At 37.8% G+C, this 23,855-nt stretch overlaps 1 protein-coding gene across 7 annotated transcripts in view; it reads right to left on the bottom strand.

Annotated features, from left to right (window-relative positions):
- LOC139267331 (bcl-2-associated transcription factor 1-like) overlaps nucleotides 1–23,855 on the bottom strand; it is a 54,317-nt gene that overhangs the window by 13,000 nt on the left and 17,462 nt on the right. For all 7 annotated transcript variants that reach the window (XM_070885472.1, XM_070885471.1, XM_070885476.1 and 4 more), the window contains 8 exons: nucleotides 23,670–23,815; nucleotides 20,200–21,135; nucleotides 18,621–19,373; nucleotides 10,438–10,610; nucleotides 3,405–3,510; nucleotides 3,020–3,104; nucleotides 1,531–1,712; nucleotides 826–1,009 (listed from right to left, as the gene is read on the bottom strand). In XM_070885472.1, coding sequence (XP_070741573.1) covers nucleotides 826–1,009; nucleotides 1,531–1,712; nucleotides 3,020–3,104; nucleotides 3,405–3,510; nucleotides 10,438–10,610; nucleotides 18,621–19,373; nucleotides 20,200–21,135; nucleotides 23,670–23,779 — 2,529 coding nt within the window. In that variant the 5' untranslated portion in view covers nucleotides 23,780–23,815. The remainder of the gene's footprint in view (nucleotides 1–825; nucleotides 1,010–1,530; nucleotides 1,713–3,019; nucleotides 3,105–3,404; nucleotides 3,511–10,437; nucleotides 10,611–18,620; nucleotides 19,374–20,199; nucleotides 21,136–23,669; nucleotides 23,816–23,855) is intronic.

The raw sequence follows: 23,855 nt of genomic DNA, 5'->3' as shown, positions 1-23,855 counted from the left end.
GTTCTGGACTTTCCCAACATCGGGAACATTCTTCCTGCATCTAACCTGTCCAATCCCGTCAGAATTTTATCTGTTTTTATAAGATCCCCTCTCATTCTTCGAAATTCCAGTGAATATAAGCCTAGTCGATCTAAGTCCTGCCATCCCGGGAATCAGTCTGGTGAACCTTCGCTGCACTCCCTCAATAGCAAGAATGTCCTTCCTCAGATTAGGAGACCAAAACTATACACAATATTCAAGGTGTGGCCTCACCAAGGCCCTGTACAACTGCAGTAAGAACTCCCTTGCTCCTATATTCAAATACTCTCGCTATGAAGGCCAACATGCCATTTGCCTTCTTCACTGCTTGCTGTACCTGCATGCCAACTTTCAATGACTGATGTACCATGACACCCAGGTCTCGTTGCACCTCCCCTTTTCCTAATGTCACCATTCAGGTAATATTCTGTCTTCCTGTTTTTGCCACCAAAGTGGATAACCTCACATTTATCCACATTATACTGCATCTGCCATGCATTTGCCCACTCACCTAACCTGTCCAAGTCACCCTGCAGCCTCTTAGCATCCTCCTCACAGCTCACACTGCCACCCAGCTTAGTGTCATCTGCAAACTTGGAGATGTTACATTCAATTCCTTTGTCTAGATCATTAATGTATATTGTAAATAGCTGGGGTCCCAGCACTGAACTTTGCGTTACCCCACTAGTCACTGCCTGCCATTCTGAAAAGGCAGTTTAACAATTTAAAAAAAATCTTTAATGATTTACTAGTTGATGATTAAATAACTTGTTCAAAAACACAATCACAGCACCATGATGCACTTACAAAGTTTCCCCTTGGTCTTCCTCGCCCTTGAAAAACTGCACTGTCTGTATGCCCTTGGAACGATTTAAAACCACTCGAACCATCATCCCTTTCTTTTCTGATTTCTCTATCCTCGTGGGGTTCAGGTGAAGATGAAGAGGATGAAGAGCAGCTGGAATGATCCCGATCTTTATTTCTATACTTGCTGCAAGAAACAATGTTTATAAAAATCACTACTGCACATCAAACAGCAAAAACTGATTGCCAGACAATCCACTTACCCATTGTTATCACCAATATAACACCAGAGATGATTTCTACAGAATACATGAAAATAACTTTCCTAAACAGACAACAGGCCTATTGAAAACACTTTTTTCACACCCCTTTTCGATAAATAAATGTAAGCTGGCATGGGAATATTTGGAGTTCTGACCTTATCAATAAAGTACTATACTGCATAAACCACTATCAGATAATTAAGAAATTCAGGTCAATCATCTTTTCATATAATTCCTGTTAATGTTTCAGTCAGTGTGCCATTTTCAATGTTGATGTGCTATTCCATGATTTTGTTTATCCTGAAAAAGTTGCTATTGAAAAAGAAATGCTCAAGTTACTACTGTAAACCAAATATCCCCACTACAAGTAAATACCACATTGCACAGTATCTAAAACTAATCATGTGTAAATTAACAAAATTAAGAGTTTAAAAGACAATCTCACCTTCCTTCCTTGATGGGTTTGTAATCTTTGTGCTCTTTATGGTCTTTCCCTGATTTTTCCAAGGAAAGTTTCTTTGATGTACTAGATTCTCGCGAACCTTCGCGTTCTTTGCTTTTCTCTTTTCTACGCCGATCGATATCATGGCGCAAGTCAGCTGGATCACATTTCAATTTTTTTTCTGCCTATTTATTTTTCAAAAAAGAAAGCACTGAAACTAAGCAATACGCATTGGAAAATTTTCACATGGCTGGAATTAGTTTGATGCTTAACGCTTACATTCTCTAAAATAATGATTTTGTAAATATGTATACAAACACAACAGGAGGTTTAATTTTACTACAGTATCCACAACAAAGTTACCGAAGAATTCTTTGCTTTTCTCAAACCACTATGCTGATCCAAACTGTTTTCAAAACATACAATAAATTTATCAGGCAGGCTGGTTGAGTAGTTCAAAAGCAAGTTTTTTTTTTACAAGTAGTAAGAAAAATTAAGTGCAGGAAGGAAATCAAAAAAACTAAAAAAGAATTTCAAACAGTAAACAAAGGGTGAAAGAAAGTACTGAAAATTACGAGTGTAAAACTGAAATTTAGGACAAAGAAAGAACATGTTAATTACTTTACAATCCAATCAACTTCACTGAAAAAGAGGGGAAAAATTGCTAAAGACAGCTATCAGATTTCCAGAAATGGCAGTGGAACATCAAGACTATATAAAAATAACTATATAAAAAGGCTAGATACTCTTGAAAAGACAAAAGCCCCGATACTTACAGGGATGTGGGAGGGGTCGTAGCAGCCATTTCCCAGCTGACAGCCAGCCAGATTGAGATACTGCTAAGGTTAGTCATAGGACACACAATATTTTTAATACACTGATTTGGATAGGGTATTCACATCAAAAATTGCCAAGTTGCAAAGGATAACTATTAAAGGTAACAAAAAGGAACAATATAACTCAACTCATAAGGAATTAGATCCTTTAGCTAACTGTGTTAATAGATGGTAGATAAGTATAAAATAATTGTATGGTAGCAAGGAACCAAAGGGAGTTTGTATTAAATGGAACAATGTTACACTTTGTTGATGACATCTGTGTTGTTTTTTTTAAAGATTATTTGTTCTTGAGATATGGAATTTGGGCAACACTGGCAAGGCAATATTTATTGCCCATCCTTAGTTGCCCTGAGTTGGGAGTAAAAAGAAACCTAGCAGATCTTTTTCACTAAAATACCAGTAGTTGTGAAAAAAGTGAACAGGAAAGGCCACTGAAACATAAAGTATAAATGAGTTAAAGAGACAACTGATGGATAGAATTAGAAAATGGGGCTGATTTGCGTTAATGACCTTTTCCTGTTCCAACAATTCTTACCAGTGTACATTCAAAAAATATCCCCATCAAATAAAGATACAGGTATACATAAAAAAAGTAGAATGCCTTACGTAATTAACACCTGATAATGTTGAAATGCTGTAAAATAAATGTTCACCTTTCGGTTGTCTTCCTTGGAAGTTATCTCTTCCTCGGTGATACGAGTATGCTTTCGTAGAGAGCTGGGAGAAATATCAATTCTCCTAAAAGTCAACAATGACATAGTGAGACTTCCATGTTGCAGTGAAAATTGAGCTATGGCCATCCTTTCATACCGCTACATCCAACTGCCCCCCCACCCCCCCCACCCCTCCACCCCACATGCAATAAAATTAACACCCTATTAGCATAAATTGCACTTAATAAAAAAAACTTCCTCCTTGGATAAATTATATTGGCAGGTTAATATAACAATTAGCTGACTATTGGCCAATAAAAATACCAATTACTTTTTGAATTTTAATACAGGTACTGTGAATAGTACAAAGTATACAACTATATACCTGTGGATTTCAGGACTTTTCTGCCTGGTTCCATGGTCTTCTGCTGTCTTCTGATACATAGTAAAGCGCTCATTTAGGGTCATTCCTGTTGACTTGAAATAGTGCTCTGTTGGTTTGAGAGGAGAAATACTGTTCAATTAGTTTATTTTCATATTAGATACTCCATTCTTGAGAAGATATGTGTTAGTATATATTCAAGAAACCTGGCAAAAGTAAAAGACAGATGGAATCATGCAGTAAATGTAATGGCTGCAAGATTACTTTCTTAGCTATATATATGTTAGACTCATTGTGGTAATGTGAACCAAGTTCATACACCTTAGACAATACAATTTTCAAACTCTGTAAAGTATAACAGAAAATATGCGTTACAACTGCTTTTAGCTCAACTGCTGCACTATGTGAAAAGTGACACTGCAGCATTTTGAATTTTCAGTGAACAGAAGTTATTTACAATGCAAGTTTTTTTTGCCTGACCCATACTGTATACTAGTTTGAATAATGCGTAGAGATTTATCACCACTGTGCTGAAAGCTTATCCTGGAGTTGGATGAACTATTCATATGCAGTATAAAAATAAAACAATTTTCCCCACTCCTGGATGATTTTTAAAGTTAGCAATATCAAACAGACCTTTTCAGGTTGATCAACAACATATCCCCTTTCTCAAGCTGACAAAAAAAATTATTCAACTGTCTCAAACTTGGCTATGGAAAAAACTGGTTAATAAAATCACAAGTACAATATCTATGGGAAAACTTACCGCCTGAAATCCAGAAACTGCCTCACAACCAACCATAAACACTTCAATGGGTCACTACAACAGTAGTGCCTCGATCATAATTCCATGAAACCCAACAAGGAGTGCAGAGGAATTTTGTTGTTAGCAATTCAGTTATAAGCCTTTTTTCCAGGAAGACAGAAGCTTCAACTTTGCCTGTGTTTTTTGCATCTGTATCTTTCAACCGTTATTATATTTTTTAACATGGGACTTGGCATTTCAATACATGAACACATCCCAGGATTGCCATGACCTATTTGCAATGAAAAAGAAAACATCACTGGGCTTTTTAGCTCAGCACAAAAATTGTACCTGTAACAGCGTATTGGTGTACTAACATAATAATGTATTTGATTTTCATAACTGCTTCACTAGAAAATGATCACGGTGACTAAAGACTGGTGGACTTAAAGGATCAATTTCATGTACATATATTCCTCTGTGATCATTAATACTGGTAAAGATGGGGAAATTCTTAGATGCAAGTTTTCTCTGCATTTCTGTAGGTTTACAGTTTATGTCAAACATGATGTTCAAAAACAGCAAAATGATAAGCATAAGGTCATATTCTATTACATTTTACATGCAAGGTGGGTAAATCAGATTACATTTGATACAGGACTGGGTGAAGTTACAGCTTTTTCAAACTTGTATGTATTTATATATTAAATATTTTTTCTAACAGAATTAGAAGTTTCAGTTATTTACACACAAATAAAACAGAAAATAAAACACAAAAAATTTCCAACAATCAACCTTTATTACCCCACAGCCAATGGACAGAATCAAAATTATGGCTGGAGAGGGGAAGATGGGACAATTTTTCTCCCCTTTTTTCCTAAGTTAACAGTGTCAGTGTTTAACAGCCTTTACTAGAATATATTTATAGGCACTTGAGAGTCAAACTTGGTGATGTTTTGTAAGTCCTTAAAGAAAGTATATTACAAAAGGAAAAATGCTAGCTTCTAGCTATTTTAAAACATTCATTTTTTTTCTTCCATCGCCATTCCATGTGGGAATGATGCTCTCCACTTCTCTCCCCAAGATGGGCACACCTCCTCCTCCTCCTCCTCATTAAAAGTGCAATACAGGCTGAAGCTAATTAACAGCTCCATGTTGTACTACTGTAAATGTTATCTTCAAAATTTCCTTTAATATGCCAGCAGTGCTCTTTTTGATAGAGAAAGCCATATTTCAAAATCCAAAAACAGTACTTTGAAGTTCTCCTGTTTACATTTCAGTTTCTTACTCGAGAAATTCTCTGCAGCCTCAGCATATACACAAATCTTCTTGAAGGCAGTGAATTTTAAAACAGTGGATTGTTTGTTTTAGTTTACCTTAAACCTAACTCCTAAAAGAGTCAAATGCAATTATACTGAAATTTGCCAATGCTGGTTAATTTTTATTTGGAAATTGAGCTACATGTGTATGTCATTAGTTCCTTATCATTCCAGTTAGACGTGCTTAGAGCATCAACTAAAATCTACAAACCACAAAAAGTGAATTATGTATTTTTTTTAAACTTTAGTACTGGAGTGAAATTTCAATCATTTCAGTGACATTTTTAAGTAAGGAATCCACTATATATCACATTGTCACCGGATGCTCAATTAAAAGCTAGTGTGTATAAGTAAACAAATTGCTCAATGTCATTTATGCTACATTAATATAGTCGTTAAAATGAAAGTTTGAGTTTAGCACTGGATGCAGACATGTTCCACCTAATCTTGTTCAAAAAAAGGTTGAATCATGAAATGTCAGATACAGATGAAAACTGTTCAGATCCTGGTCATCACTAAAAACCTAGAAAAATGCTCCAACACCTGCAAAAATATTTCTATAAAAAAAGGTGAGCATATATACATTCTTATTTTTAACACATCTGCATAGTATTCTCAGTAATCTATGAAGCACAAAGTTCAATCTATGATGCAGTACAAGGTGTTGATTATGGTTTAAGCATTTCGTTTCGTAGGTTAGCTCTGTGGACTATGCAGAATATTAAGCAGAACATGAGTACATCAAACTGTATAGCAGTTTTACAGATAAATTCCAGAGATTATTAAAATGATTTTGTGCATATACTGTTACATACCAACTAATTTTAATATTATAATAGCCAACATTTTTTTTTAAAAAGAATCACTTGCACTTAGGCTCATATGCTGTAATAAATATACTAGTTAAAAGAGGTGTCCAAATAACGTGCACCGCATACAAAGTAACTCTCAGGAACTTCACTAACCACTTTTTGCAAAAAGCAGATGATGTACCAAGTTAAATTCTCAGCTCTTATGACCTGCTTTACAATTGCCTCTAGAACATTGTGAATGCAGGTTTATCAAGTAGGTGAAACAACACATACTTAATTTATCATTGGGCCAAGTAAAAGGTTTAGTTCTAGAATTGTGTGAAATATTTAAGTGAAAATAATATCTTAAAAGGTATAGCAGTATACTATGAAATAGCAATAGATACCATGTGTAGCAGCCAGAGCTATGTACATGAATATGTGCCCCTTTTATCAATGGTAGAGAATTAAGGGCAGTGTGACTAAAACATTGCGTCAGTTTTAAATCAAACTAGTGGCAAAATCTGTGAAACACCTTTTACTACTACTAGGTATCTTTAATATTGTACTTCAGAAATGTACTACTGTGTGCCTACAAACAGCACCATACCTTAACCCAATGTTGTATAAAGACAGAAATTTAACAGTGAAGGACTCCTGTATACAGATAGCCCTTTGAAATGACCTGACATTTTGTCCTGATAAGTGAAAGAGAAATACACTATCTGTAGCATTTAAAATGGCAAAAAACTAAATCAAGAACCCCAAGAGCCAGACAACAATTAATTAAATAGCAGCCCTGCTCCAAGTTACAATGGTCACATTACAATATATACAGATTTATTTCCTGCTAATGAAATGTGAGTCAGCAAAGACTTGCAGTAATTCTCTAACAAACACTAACCCCTCAGTGCAGACATCATGTCAGCTACCTTAAGCTCACTGACCACTGACAGTCATCACAACAGTGTGTGAGTCAGCAGTCCCCCCACACCCCTAAAAACACCAGTCCATAAACTCGAGTTGCAGTGTACATTATAAAAATATTGACTAAATGGGAAGGATTTAAGGCTGTAATCACATATTTGAGTTCAGATGGTAGAGTATAATATGTTTGAGTTTAACATTTATTTTAGTATTCCCTGTATTTTCCTTTTTATCAGTCTGAATGACATTACTGCTGAGCAACTTGTCAACATCAACCAGATTTAGATGCAGAGTAAAGTGCATTCTGCTCTGTTCCAATTGTGCATCTCGGCCTTAGAATTAGAATGATTTGAGTAATTAAGCACCTAACCCACACACCACACCACAGTTTCTCTCATCTGAACTTTCATGAGATTACTCCCAGCTAGTCATTATCCTTCAATTATTCAGATTACAAAATAAAATCAATTTAGAAAAGACAAACATCTCTGAATGATTATTAAAGCAGCGTATCTAATGTACATACAGATTCTCAATATATTTAGCAATGTGTTAACATACATACTCAAATTATATTTAGCAATTATATCAATACAAATACTTTGAAATGTTATCCTCTTCCCAAATTTTGAGTAGCGCACATCTCAGGACACTTCAAATCAACAGTTTCAATTTCACGTAAAGCATATATTTCCACTGCAAGTCACTTTCCTGGGAAGAATGAGGAAACTGAAAAGTACAGCCTAGAAGTGCAGCTAATTAGAGGTCAATAAACTTGAACACAATAAAAGCATTTAATGCAACAGAAAAAATTATCACTGAATTGTTTCAAAACTATTATACTGTCAAAAGGTTGCAAAAATTTGTTTCCGATGTAGTGCCATTGCGAAAAGACCTTGGACTTCTCATTCATTTTACCAAATGATGTGTATGTGGTAATGCAGATGTATATGAATGCCACAATGCTGGTTTACTTTTGTTTGGTAAAAACTATCTACACTAGTTTGCTAGCATCATTACTGCTAGCACTTTTGGTTTATTGTGCGTATATGCTGATAAAGGGTAAAAAGAAAGAACTTGCATTTATCTAGTACCTTTCATAACCTCAGGATGTCCCAAAGAACTTCACATCTACCGTTAAAAAGGTACCTGTTGTAATGTAGGGAGACGCAGCAGCCAATGTGTGCAGAGCAAGGTCCCAGAAACAGCAATGAGGTAAATGAACAGATTATTTGTTTCTATGATTTTAGTTGAGAGATAAATGTCGGCCAGGACACTTGTAGAACTTCCCTGCTATTTTAAAAATATTGCCATGGGATCTTTTAAATCCACCTGATGGGGCAGATGGAGTACTCCCACAGTTTGGCACTGAATTTACGATTATGTGTTTAAGTCTCAATATGGTAGAGATCATGGTTTTGTATCAACAAGTCAAATTAAATGTACTACAATCAATTTTCACAGCAGTAACCTCTTTTTGGCAACTAAGTAACTTTTATTGCCATCATTTCCAATGCACAAGCGATATATATGTATTGCATTGTTTTTAATTAAGATTTTATAGGTTGGATAACTGAAAGCACTGCACATAGTAGTTATCAATAGTAGCTTTAAATGTTGAACCTCAGCATCTTGAATTTCTGCTGCACAACATTAATTTTCTTGGAAGTAAAAAAGTATACCATTTCAAAACAAATAATTAATTGAAAGACGCGACATTAAGGTGATGATAATTAGTTCCTCAAAATGCCTGCAAAAATTATACACAAGTAGACCACTACCAAAATGCTTGATCTCCACTTTATTCCAACAAAGGACATACTATTCAAATTAAGTTCTTTCCTCAGTATTAAACAAGGTTTTTATTTTCTGATTCTTTAAAAAAAAATTGAGAACATCTGCAAAGATTGAAGAACTTATCTATCTGCTTGGAAGTGTAACAGCCCAGCAATGATGCTGGTTTATAGGACAGTTAGCATATGTTTATGAAATCAAATCCCGAACCATACCAAGCCAATGCAAACTGAAGTCTACCCATCACTAACCAACAGATGGATTTTCAAATTACTGAGATACCCAATTTTAAAACTTCAATATTATTATCCCAATATGTTTGGACCTCATTAAGATTACTATTAAAAGAAGATACTTTAATGCCTCTGTTGACAAATAATGAAACCCTTGAAATATTGGACCAGTTCTTTGCAGACAGAAATCTACAAAACATTACTGCCTCAAAATGGTTGTACCTAATTTAAGACAGGCAATAAAAATACAGAATGGAAAGGCACACCAGTGCTTAAGTCTGCGTTGTTAGGACAATATAGTAAAGTTCAGCTGCACTATTTATTCAAACTTTGCATACAGAAATTGCAAATATTCAAGCTCTTCTGATGGCTCAGCAGTTTAAAACACTAAGTAGCTGACAGCCAAGAGATCTGTAGGAGTGCTATAACTAATCTCAACACTCCTAATTAGAAGGAGCAGGTGGCAAAAAGCAACCTGGATTCCTTCTCTGGATCACTATCCAGCAACCCCTACTAGAAGTTCACATGTTCAGATGGCATTAAGCTTTGCTTTGATACACACCTCCCCCCCCCCCCCCACCACTCACCATATAGAATAGCCTACCAATATGTACTGTATATCCTTGCACATTAAGAATGGGCATTTGGGTGGGGTTAACAAGGATGTCCAGACCCATGGGAACATGTTCTACTGAGTCAACAGCTTCAAGAGAAAAATAAAACAGAAAATGAATGCAAAAAAAGGAAGGATTTTAATTTTTTTTTTAGCACTATTGTAGGAGAGGAGGAGTAACATATAAAGTGATATTCTTTATTAGATAACCCCTCAAGCTCTCAACAATATGAGCAAACTTTCCCATTGTATCCCAAGACTGACCATCAGGTCACTGTGCTCAATAAAAATACTGTAAATGTTGGGATATAATTTTATTTCTTTACCTCAGTATCTTCTTTAGGACAAATAATGTTTCAGAAATAAATGAACAATCCTCATATGATGTTAATACTGAGAGCTATGCTTCCCCCTTTCAAGAAATAATTGCTTACGTGTATAGCTTTTTTAAAACTGAACAGTATCCAGAGATAAAAAGATGCCAAGTATGGCAGCACAAATCTAATTATATTACTTTTAAGCTTATGCAGAAGCAAGAGACACTATCAAACAAAACATGAAAATATTCCTAGCATGCTTTTTACAATAATGCATCTATCCAGGTACCAACGTACCTTTAACATGATGAACCAGGGCCACGATATGCTGAATAAATGACTCTGAAGAACTCCTGTAAAACTGAGGCAACTTAAGGTGATCAAAGATAGAACGGAATCCTTGCTCTTTCTTGCTGGAATGGACAAGAGCACTGGAAAGCAGTCTCTCAGTTGTCAAAGAACTTCCGGGTCTGCAAAGAAAGAGAAAACTACATTCTAGTGACTTTGCTGTGTGCTGTTAATGTGCAATTAGATAGGTATGAATCAATATACTTTCCTCTTCACTCAAGTATACCAGGTTCTTAGCAGCCACAGCAACCTTGTGGTTTTGGCACTGGACTAGAAATTCAGAGGTCGTGAATTCAAATTCTACCATGGAAAGTTGCAAAATTGAATTCAATAAAAATGGCAATGTAACAGCTATGATCATGAAAGCACCTGAATTGTGATGAAAACTCAACTGGTTCACTAATGTCCTTCAGGAGGAGAACCAGACACCCCCTAACTTGATATAGTCAATGTGTGACTCCAGTCTCATGCTAAGCAGATAGCTCTTAATGCCCCCAGGGCAACTAGGCAAGGACAGTAGATACTGCCTTATTAGTGTTGCACATATTCCAAGAACAAATAAAAACATATTTATTTCCCCATGGCAATTATGTGGCAGTCTAAATTGTGCCACTGCACTTTCCCCAAGGAAAAAAGGTAGCTAGAAAAATATAGATGCTATTCTCATTTGACATGGAGCTCTTGGAGAGTCATGTAATAAAAATAAACTAAAAAGAGAAATAAAAGTCTTAATTTGTAAATGAGACTTTAGTTCCACATTAGACAGCAAGAAACAGAGAGAAAAACGCCCTAAATTTAATGCTGTACTTATATTCCCATGTTTATAATAAAGTTTTTCTTTGATTGCTCCATAGTCCTTTCCATTTCTCAAAATTCTTACCCTCACCATCTCCTCTGATCTGAAACAGAACTTCCACTTATACAGTGCCAAAGCTACTTCCAAAACATCTGATTTTGTCTTGTGGATCAAACACGTATTGTCCCATCAACAACTCTTAAAGCTTTCTATAAAGCCCAAGCTGTCCAAGACTTGAATATTATTCCCTTATCTGGGAAGGCTCTTCAAACACCTCACACTCCTGAATAGGATACAGGAAAAGCTTGTTGCTTGACAGCTGATCCATCTCTTACTCCTACCCACCAAACTCACTCACTTGTTGTAACCCTTCATATCTTTGTCAACTATGGTCAATCTTTGTTTGAATTTTCCTCATTTCATAGAATCATAGACTCTTATTGTACAGATGGAGGCCATTGGGACCATCATACTTGTGTTGGCTCTTTGAAAGAGCTATCCAATTACTCCCACAGCCCTGCTCTTCCCCATAGCCCTGCAAATTTTTCCTCTGGTTCTGCCAGTGGAAACAATTTTTCTCTATCAAAACCCTCCATAATTTTGAGCATCTCTGATAAATCTCCCCATAACCTTCTCTGCTCCAAGGAGAACAATCCTAGTTTCTCTAGTCTTTCCACATAACTGAAGTCCATCATCCCTGGTATCATCCCATGTAAATCTCCTCTGCACCCTCTCTGAGATCTTGACATCCTTCTTAAAGTGTAGTGCCCAGAATTGAACACGGTACAGGTTGAACCTCCCTTATCCGGCACCATTCCCAACCACTGGGTGGTGCATGCACAGAACTCCGACATGAACAAATTGAATCCTTCCTCACTGCCGACTGTTGCAATCGCTGGAATGACCCCACGATCCACCTCCCTCTCCTCTCCTCTCCCCCAACATCCCTCCCTCCCCCCACCCCCACCACAATTTCTCTGCCACGCTCCTAGCCCCAAGCCAGCCAGCCCAGATATCCCCTGGCTCAGTACCTGTACCATCCAATTTAACGTGACCTCCCCTCGTCCGGCAAAATCCTTATCCGGCACAGGCCATGTCCCGAGGGTGCCAGATAAGAGAGGTGCGACCTGTACTCCAGCTGAGGCCCAACATTTGATTTTTAAACATTTAGCATAACTTCCTTGTTTTTGTACTCTACGCCTCTATTTTTAAAGCCAAACATCCCGTATACAACATTATCAATTTGTCCTGCGATCTTCAAAGATTTGTGTACATGAAAGTCTCGGTTTCTGTATCCCCTTTAAAATTGTACCATTTTATATTACCTCTCCTGATTCTTCCTTCCAAAATGTTTCACTTCACACTTCTGTTTCTTCCCAAATCCAAATCGGCATCCTGTTTACTCTTCCTCCTCCCTACACCCTCAGTGTTGATAATGTAGTCTCAAACTCATTCTTTTCACAGAATCTCAAAATTATAAAAATTTGTTATATCCTTCAATCCTTCCTTCCTCCTACAATCTTCAGGTTGTTAAAAGCAAGCTCACCGTTTTCTTATCATGGCTTCCTGATTTACATTTTTCATCAACCTGCACTCTAAGCCTTGGTCCTTCATCCCAGTTTTACTGTTTAAATAAACTTACCACAGCAACTACTACTTGTACAATTCAGGCACTACAGATAAAAGCTGTTACCAGCACTCAAACAATACTGCATACGCCACTGTCAATGGTGCTGAATTGGAAAACAGGAGCCATACTGTATCGGGGTGGATTGAACTCACTGGCCCTCTAGGATGGTGCCTTGCCTGCATCAGACTGCCAGGCAGACATTAGAAACGCATCATGTGGAAGGTAACAATATTCTGTCACATTACCAATACACTGCACATCTAGTCATTTTGATCAGTTGGTCTTCCAACTTCTGCTGTACATGGGACGTTATCTAGAACCATGCCAATAGTTCTTAGAATGAAGGAGGAAGCAGAAAGACATAGGTAAGAATGACAATATATTTATATACACATATGGCTGTACCATGGCATAAAAAAACTGGAAGAAAATTGAGGGGCAATTGGAAAAGAGCTTTGGACATTGAACTACATTTTTAAGAATTGGAAAAGTCCTACCTACAGTAGGCAAACTTTCCTTATTTGTTCCATCACCATATGGGAGTAGCTTGGTATCAACACTACTCTATTTGCCCCTTCTCCATTTTCCCACTGCCCCCCAGTTGAGCCAAGGTACTCTCTGTGGTACATTTGAATCTAATGTGTTGAAGCCACAGTTGCCAACCAGCCTCCCAATCACACCGCATTAACATTTACCGCATTTACAATCTTCCACATCACTTCAATATTTCGGAGTTTGAGATCTCCTGGACAAGTCTGAATCTTCCCATCCTTTTTGGACTTCAGCAGTAATGGGAACAGAAGCCTTAATCTCCCTGGCCAGAAGGGTACCTTATCTACAGCATAAGAACAGTACAGGAATGTCTAAGTCCATGACCAATAGGCTGTGGACTAAATAAACTAACCATCCTGAGGAAGTCACTTCTCTGAATTTATGAAAAGGCTGTGTGGTGTGAAGGGCAGAACATTCTCGAACAGTTCCTTTCACTCATGCATCAAATGAGATGTTGCATTTATCTAAAAACTAGTACTGCAAGTGACTGAAAATCCCTGAAGGGACCTTATCTTCCTGGTCTCCTACAGTCACTACCTCCTTGAATCTTTTAAGACATGGTATAAAGTCTACTTGGACATGAAATGAAGCTCATCTACCTTGGATTATATAAGAACATAAGAAATAGGAACAGGAGTAGGCCATACGGCCGCTCGAGCCTGCTCCACCATTCAATAAGATCATGGCTGATCTGATCATGGACTCAGCTCCACCTCCCTGTCCGCTCCCCATAACCCTTTATCGTTTAAGGAACTGTCTATTTCTGTTTTAAATTTATTCAATGTTCCAGCTTCCACAGCTCTCTCAGGCAGCGAATTCCACAGATTTACAACCCTGAGAAAATAAATTTCTCCTCATCTCAGTTTTAAATGAGCAGCCCTTTATTCCAAGATCATGCCCGCTAATTCTAGTCTCCCCCATCAGTGGAAACATCCTCTCTGCATCCATCTTGTCAAGCCTCCTCATAATCTTATACGTTTCTAGAAGATCACCTCTCACTCTTCTGAATTCCAATGAGTAGAGGCCCAACCTACTCAACATTTCCTCATAAGTCAACCCCCTCATCTCCAGAATCAACCTAGTGAACCGTCTCTGAACTGCCTCCAAAGCAAGTATATCTTTTTGGAAATATGGAAGCCAAAACTGCACGCAGTATTCCAGGTGGGGCCTCACCAATACCATGTATAGCTGTAGCAAGACTTCCCTGCTTTTATACTCCATCCCCTTATAATAAAGGCCAAGATTCCATTGGCCTTCCTGATCACTTGCTGTACCTGCATACTAACCTTTTGTGTTTCATGCACAAGTACCCCCAGGTCCCACTGTACTGCAGCACTTTGCAATCTTTCTCCATTTAAATAATAACTTGCTCTTTGATTAGGATGCCTTCCAAAGCCTTACTTGACACAATATTTTTTCTAAAGAAAGGAAACTGCAAGGTTTTGTTCCAACAGTCTGTAAAATAATTCAAGGGCTGGATAATGTTCCTATTGATAGATTATTCTAATTTAAACAGATTGGAGGGGATCAGGGGACATGAGTTTAAACTATGCAAAAATAGGAACAGAATGGATATTAAGCGGTTCTTCTTTTCCAAGAGCATTGTGAGCCTCGAATACATTGCTGGCTGATGTGGTGGGTGCTGACTCTGCATGACTTTAAGAGGGAGATGGACCTGTTCCCGACTGGGTAGAGATCGCATTATATAGAAGGCAAGTGTCTTTACAGGTAACGCTTACTCCATGTGTTCCCCTGGACAGGTTTTGATCACCTAAGGGGGTCGGAGAGGAATTTTACAGGATATTTTTTCCCTTATTGTTTTCTATTTTATTGCTTCCCCCAGGACATTACATGACTGCGGAGATGAGAGTTAAAACTTTTAAAAGCCAGCAAAGAACGACTAAAAAAAATGATAGAGAGGGAAGATAGATTATGAAAGTAAACTAGCACGAAATATAAAAACAGATAGTAAGAATTTCTACAGGTACTTAAAAAAAGAAGAGGGCTAAAGTAAATGTTGGTCCCCTAGAGGAGAGTAGGGAACTGGTAGAGACGTTGAACAAATATTTTATATCGGCCTTCATGGTAGAAGACACGAAAAACATCCCAATAGTGGATAATCAAGGGGCTATTGGGAGAGAGGAACTTAACACAATCACTAATGAAGTAGTACCCGGTAAAATAATGGGACTAAAAGGTGGACAAGTCCCCTGGACCTGATGGCTTACATCCTAAGGTCTTAAAAGAAGTGGCTGCAGAGATAGTGGATGCATTGGTTGTAATCTACCAAAATTCTCTGGATTTTGGGGCGGTCCCAGCGGATTGGAAAACCGCAAATGTAACGCCCCTATTTTAAAAAAGTCGGCAGACAAAAAGCAGGAAATTAGAGACCAGTTAGCCTAACATCTGTCGTTGGGAAAATGCTGGAGTCCATTATTAAGGAAGCAGTAGCGGGACATTTGGAAAAGCATAATTCAATCAAGCAGAGTCAGCATGGTTTTATGAAAGGGAAATCATGTTTGACAAATTTGCTGGAGTTCTTTGAGGATGTAACGAACAGGGTGGATAAGGGGGAAATCAGTGGATGTGATGTATTTGGATTTCCAGAAGGAATTCGATTAGATGCCACATAAAAGGTTACTGCACAAGATAAAAGTTCACGGGGTTGGGGGTAATATATTAGCATGGATAGAAGATTGGCTAACTAACAGAAAACACATTCGGGATAAATGGGTCATTTTCCAGTTGGCAATAAGTGACTAATGGGGTGCCGCAGGGATCGGTGCTGGGTCCTCAATTATTTACAATCTATATTAATGATTTAGATGAAGGGACTGAGTGTAATGTAGCCAGATTTGCTGATGATACAAAGATGGGTGGGAAAGCAAATTGTGAGGAGCACACAAAAAAAATCTGCAAAGGGATATAGGCAGGCTAAGTGAGTGGGCAAACATTTGGCAGATGGAGTATAACGTGGGAAAATGTGAGGTTATCCACTTTGTCAGAAAAAAAATAGAAAAGCAAATTATAATTTAAATGGAGAAAAATTGCCAAGTGCTGCAGTACAGAAGGACCTGGGGGTCCTTGTGCATGAAACATAAAATGTTAGTATGCAGGTACAACAAGTAATCAGGAAGGCAAATGGAATGTTGGCATTTATTGCAAGGGGGATAGAGTATAAAAGCAGAGAAGTCCTGCTACAACTGTACAGGGTATTGGTGAGGCCACACCTAGAGTACTGCGTACAGTTTTGGTCTCCATATTTAATGAAGGATATACTTGAATTGGAGGCTGTTCAGAGAAGGTTCACTAGGTTGATTCTAGAGATGAGGGGGTTGACTTATGAAGATAGGTTGAGTAGGTTGGGCCTATATACATTGGAGTTCAGAAGAATGAGAGGTGATTTTATCGAAACATACAAGATAATGAGGGGGCTTGACAAGGTGGATGCAGCGAGGATATTTCCACTCATAGGGGAAACTAAAACTAGGGGACATAATCTCAGAATAAGGGGCCTCCCATTTAAAACTCAGATGAGGAAGAATTTCTTCTCTCAGAAGGTTGTAAATCTATGGAATTCTCTGCTCGAGAGCAGAGGAGTCTGGGTCATTGAATATATTTAAGGCGGAGAGACAGACAGATTGAGCAATAAGGGAATAAAGGGTTATGGGGAGTGGGCAGGGAAGTGGAGCTGAGTACATGATCAGATCAGCCATGATCTTATTAAATGGCGGAGCAGGCTTGAGGGGCCAGGTGGCCTACTCCTGTTCCTATTTCTTATGTTCTTAAGGTCGTGGGGGGCGGAGAAAGAGAAATTCAAGAGAGATGGTTCTGCAATTGTGGTGTGTGACAGGCTTGATAGACCAGCTGGGCCTTTCCTGATCGTCAATTTTGCATGATCATATATTTCAAAACGGTTTCATTTACATTGGGTGGGGACTGATTTTTGAAGTGACAAGCCAGGTAAGCTGGTATCATTAACCCGGACTTTGAGATGGGTAATAACAGTGAATGAACAGCGTTCCCGTTATTACCCCTTAGAAACTGATGGCAACTTCAGAATTTAGCACATAATACGTTTGCTAACACAGGAATCCAGAAGTTGCGGTCAGTCATTCACTGCTCCAGCATTGGCTGCACTGTGGCACTGCCCCGCCTGCCACCCACCCCTGCCCATAACCGGCAATCAGTGTAATCAGGGAAATCAGTGAAACTAACAAAAATGTAGGCTTTTCACAGTAATATCGCTGTTAAACACCCTATTAATATTTAGTCTTTTTTGGATTAGGTGTAACTGGTTTTAACAGCGTATTGACTGCTAAACAAATGTTATGGCCCTGAAAAATTAATTGTAATTTTGCGGAGTGTCAAATTTCTTTTTGATAAGAATTACAATTATTAAGAAACTTTAAAAATGTTAGAGAGCAAATCAAAATTTTTTTTTAATAGTTAGAATCAAAGGAGTTTACTCACTTCCTGGTCTGTGAGAATTCTGCATTTCTTAGACAGCTTGTCAACCTCACAGCAGCTCGTGTTAAAGATTCCCTTTAACTTACACTGATTTGAACCGAACATCGGAAAAGCTGAACTTCTCACCACAGAGAACTTGAGATCTTTGTGGGAAGCTTTCTTCGGGGCCAGCGGTGAACGCCTTTGCTTCGCCAGTGACCGCAAATTATGGGCCAATTAAATATGCATATTGCTGAGAGATCTATCCATTTCTGTTTATACACAGGAGCTACTGAATGGCGAGGACAGAAGATATGGAACAATTCAGTTCAAATCAGTGGATCACTCACCTATGTTTCTATTGGGATCACATAGTTCATGACATTATACTTCATAATTTTCTCAGTTAGCTTACGCAACCTTTTTTTAAAGTAGACAAATTATCCATTAATGCAAATAAACACTTCTAATCACTCTCAGATATCCATTATTTACAACAGGTTAACTACTCAGGTTTTTACTGCAACTGGAAAAAGGATACAAGGGGAAAAACTGCTGCATTTACTCATTATGACTAAGCAATAAATAGGTATGTTCAAGATTACAAACTAATTTTTCTAAAATTTTAAGCACACATGCAACAATTCAACAGAAAGCCACATTCTACAAAGAACGACAACACAAAAATAATGAGCACTGACTTACCGCACAGACTCTTCAAACTGGGAGGCAGTCATTTTCAATTTCACTTCAGGCTGACAGGATGTAGTGGGTACAGGTTTCATTCTGGGTGGACTTTCCTCTGTGAAAGACATTTGATCCCTTTCTCGGACATCCGTGTTCTTTTGTTGCGGCAGCAAAGAGCTTGGATCATAGAGCTCTTTGAACTTTTCACCTTTCACTGGCTCAGGTGAGACAGATTCTTTCTTTGGTGCTGTTCTTTCCTCATATTTTTTCTCTGCATACTTGTCTTCTTCCCTAAGCTTCTCTTTAACTGCACTAGATGAAAAGCTAACCACATTAAATTTGTAAGACCTCTCATCGTCATACCTATCGTGGTCTTTTGTTCCTTTGATTACAAATTTTGTTTTATATTTACTTTCCTCATAGTCAAAATCCCAATGCGATTCAGTTCCATAACCCTTTTCCTTCACTACTTGATTGGTCACACTGTACTGGTATTTAGGTCGATAATTATCTAATTCAGCCATTTCATCAGACAACCCATCCATTAGAGATTGTCTGTGGCTTTCGGGGGAGTCAGCTAAATATGACATTCTTTCTGCTTCCTTTCTAAAGTACTCACCTTTAGAACTACCATAATCTAATCCTCCTTTATCTCCCCATTCCCTCCCCCTTGCCTTGTCTTTCTCCAATCCCCTTTCCTTTTGAGCATCTTTCTCTCTTCCATCTCCTCTGTCCAGCACAAAAGTTCTACTTTCCTCATCCTCGGCATACCTATTTAGAGAAATAAAAACGATGTGAAATGCAACAAAAAAAAAATCTTCTGCAATAATACATTTTAAAAGTTTAAGATATATTGAAAAGCTTGATTGCTATTGAAAAAGTGGGGTCTGTAACAGAATAGAATGCTTTTAGTGGCTTCAGTATTGCTAACATGAAGTTCAGATAAATTATAAAATTGATTTTTTTTAAATTTATTTGTTCTGCTATTTATAGGAATTCTCTAAAGTTTATCTGGTCTAACCTCTGTACTGTTTGTTTGGTGACTTGCCAGTCTCTCCAATTTCTCATAGCTCAAACACAGAAGAAAGTAGGGTTGGGGGATGTGGGTGGAGAGCGTGGTCCAATTGATAGTTGGATCAATCCAACACATTGTTATTCAAAGTAACTCGATCAATTTTAACCACAGATATCAGCAATCAACAAGTCAAGTTTAGAATGAATTCCAGTGGAGCCAATAACAAAACAAATGGAGAATGGTTAGAGTTGCACAAGATAAACTTAAGAAAAAGATTGCATATGTAAGAATATATAACTTAAAAATCAATTAAATTACCAAATATGTTTCGATTCTAGGCAACATAGACTAGAGAAAGCACAAGCATAAGCATTAAAAATCTGGTCCGTTACTGATAAAACAGATAGTGGTAACAGCTTTTCAACAAGGGGACGTAAACCCTCAAATTCTGTAATATTTTTGATTTGATAGATATTTATATAGTTTTTTCCCTTCTAAAGCAATGTTTGAATACTTACATTAAACTGCTCTTGAAAACAAAAGTTGCCTTCAAAAAAGGGCAATGTAAGAAATCACACTTACCTTTTCAAGTACTTGGCTTTCGGGAGTTCTTGGTCCACAGTATCACCAGAAAAAGTAGACTGTTTCAGTCGAGCTTCTTCCCTTGGAACACCGTGTTGAGCTGAAACAACTTTTGTAGGGCTTTTTTTCACAGGGCTTTTTCGTATTGGACTACACTGAGAAGGGCTGTATTGTGATGCACTATGCCCCGAGGAGCTATGCTGTTCAGGGCTGTGCTGCAAACTGGAGGACGGTGGACTGGTCTGTGATGAACTCAACCTAGATGGCGCAGCCTGCGACAAACTGTGATGGGAAGGAACAGAACGTGTAGGACTGAGGCTAGGTGGGCTGGGAAGTGAAGATAGGCTGTGATGGGATCTGGGACTATTGTCATTGTAGGTTGAAAGCCCTGCCCAGCTTTCACTTCGGATTGGAGGAGTTTTACGAAACTCACTGTGCACCTTGGTAGAATCAGATTCACATTTAACATCTGTTGCAGCTTTTTCTGTTGGCTTGCTCTTTCCAGGCTCCTCTTGTGGAACTGTTCCCTCAGTTTTCTTTGCACGTTTGTCCAGGGACCTACGCCGTTTTGAAGTCACAGGGGACCTGCTGTGGCGAGATGAGGAACGGGAAGACGATGAGCCACGTGACCTAGCAGAGGAGGATCGGTGCGACTGTCGAGATCGACTTCTGGATCGTTGAGATATTGATCTACGTTTTGGCGTTCTTGATCTTGAACGGCCTCGTCGTGGACTACGAGACTGCCTTCGATTCTGCCAATTAAGTCTGTAGCCTCCTCTATAATATCGCGGTCCTCCTTGATAATAACCTCTCCCTCTTCCACGATTGCCATAGGGCCGTCTCATTCCTCTGTTACCACGATAATCCCGATAATCTCTGGAATAGTTGCGATCCCTACTGCGAGATCGAGAGTAGGATCTGGAACGAGATCTAGAACTGAGAGAATCCATAGAAAGTGTCACAACAAACAGCACTATTTAACCCATAAGTAACAGTCCAGAATACAAAACGTAATGTTAATTGTAATACAACCAGTTTTCCAGTATCTCTCTCTCGACTGACAGGAATTCAGGCTCATTTTAGAGTTTTAAAGTTATTTCCCCTTTTACTCTAATTAAAAGCTGTTAGGGCTAAAGATCACCGAAGCAATGTCAGTAGAGAGCTTTTACCAGTTTTACTGTTGAGCGATTGGATGAACAGCAGTTAAACTGCTCTAAAGATTTAGTAAGCATCCTTACAACACACTAAGTAAATAGCAACTGAAATGCCCTAAAGGTTACATTAGCATCTTTTCAACATACTGAAAAATCAACTCAAATAATTTAAAAAACATATCCAAAAAGAAATATCTATGTAATAGAAAAAAAATATTTTTTACACTAAGGTTTTTAATCCAGACTACAAGTACATTTGACTTTATGAACGTACAATATTCAACCCATCAGGCCCGTCCCTTCCACAGACTACATACAATTTTTCCTATCAAATTAACTGGCATTCATCTCACTGCGGTTTCTGGGATCTTGCTGTGCACAAAATGGATACCGTATTTGCCTATATAAGCCACTGCACTTCAAAGTAGTTCATTGCAAGTAAAGCGCTTTGAGATGTTTGAGACGTGATAAGATGCTATAGAAAAATGCAAGCCGCTTTTTGTCTTTATCATGGGTTCTACCCAACCCACTCAATCTTCAAAATCCAACTTCTGAAAAAAAACAAAGACAGAAGAAAGGCAGCTGACTGCGCCCTATGTTACTGGGTTTATCATAGAAATGGAACCATGTTTTTATCCTAAGCAACTATACAAACAAAATTTATGAGTTTCTACATGCTTAAAACATAATGGCATTTCTGCACACTTTCAAAGAAAGGCAAACCCAATAATACAAATCTCACCCGGCTGGAGGTTTTTCATTCCACCAAATGATTCCTTCTAGTTTGACCATTATTATTCTTGCCCTTTTATATAATTATTGGGCACAATGCCTTGAAAATAATGGCTGAAGTGAAGCTCAAACATGATTACACTCTTCAAAGTATTGACTGTTTATGAAAAAAAAGTCAAACCTTTAACATAAGTTGCTGTCAAGTTATTTATCTATAAACCCTGGAAAGTAAACACTGTGTATAGAATCACATAATCTGAGAAGTTTAAAATAAAAGCTATGAAAAAGTTACATTCTGTGCTGTGGAGCTTTCCGATTCCATCGCTGAACCAGAGTATAAATTTAGTCAGCAACAAACAATTGGGTAATACTTCAAATTATAAGATTTTTTTTTAAAAGTTAGCCTAAAATTAATTTCAACAATTTAGGACCAATCGTAAAATGTAATATGAAGAATGCTGTATGCCTGGTCACATTTACAAAAATAAACGAAAGCTAATGTATGGTTGTCTCCCTACAGACACCACATAGTTTTAAAGCTAGTAAAAGTACTTAATATAATATGTACCTCTGACCAAAAGATACCAGTGTAAAAACCTGAACATTTTGTATAAGAAGCAAATACTAAAAACCATCAGAATACTACTTCTGTGCTTAACCAAACAGATGCATTTTTATTACTATCTATATGTATGGCTTCTGACATTGTTACATTTCTATTTTCTATCCAAATCATAGAACGTATGCCTGGATCACAAATTTTTTTTTGAAACTCTAAAAGATGCAATGTGAAGAAATAATTGTTATACTTAAAAGAACACTGTCAATAGAAACTTTTAAATAAAGTTATTGTATGGCGTGAGTTTGGACTCCTTTCAGCTTTGGCACATGAGTTTGAATCCAATCTCGTTGCATGGCATCAAAGCATCCTAAGTGAGCAGTCTCAACCCGCTTCTTTGAGAGTCTGAATCCGAAGTTCAAAACTAACCATTGATTATCTGATTCTCTTAGAAGTCACAATAAAGATTGGCAGAATCACAGATTTTACTGTACAGACAGTCATTTGTTCCATTGTGCCAGTGCTGGCTCTCTGAAAGAGCTATCTGTTTAGTCCCACGTCCCTGCCTTTTCCATTTTCAAACATTTATCCACTTCGCTTTTAAAAGCAATCATTGATTATGCTTCTATCATTGTGGTGTGATCAAAATGTTGCAGTAGGAAATATTCTTCTGGAGATCTGAGCATTGCTGGACAGAGTAGATGGAAACTTGAATTACGTCGGTCTGTACTTTCTGACTTAGGAGTATTTCATGCTGACCTTGGGCACTGAACATGCCAAGCCATTCTATTCCCAAAATCCACATATTCACACTTTTTTTAAAAAAACGTTTCACAAATCTGTGCCCTACTTTCTAACAAGTCACCTAACCGTTTGAGATAAAACCATTAATTTTAGAATTTAGAAACATAGAATGGTTCCTCAAAATATAATTTTGAAGAAAACATATTACTCATACAAATATACTATACAGTTAAAATACTATGATCTTGCATTAACACGTAAACAGCATCTAAAACCATTACCTGTATCTCTTTTTCCTGGATCGTGATCTAGAATGAGATCTTGATCTAGAGCTGGAGCGAGAACGAGACCTTGATCTCGACGAATGAGATCTAGAGTTAGATCGAACCATTCTGATCGTCAAAGGTCACTTTCAAAAAATGCTGACCTAAAAAAGAAAAACAAGCATTATTTAACAGCATACCTTT

The sequence above is a fragment of the Pristiophorus japonicus genome, chromosome 7 (genome assembly GCF_044704955.1).
Source record: "Pristiophorus japonicus isolate sPriJap1 chromosome 7, sPriJap1.hap1, whole genome shotgun sequence".
Taxonomy (NCBI): domain Eukaryota; kingdom Metazoa; phylum Chordata; class Chondrichthyes; family Pristiophoridae; genus Pristiophorus; species Pristiophorus japonicus.
Note: the sequence above shows the minus strand (reverse complement) of the source record. Positions and strands in the feature narration are given on the sequence as shown.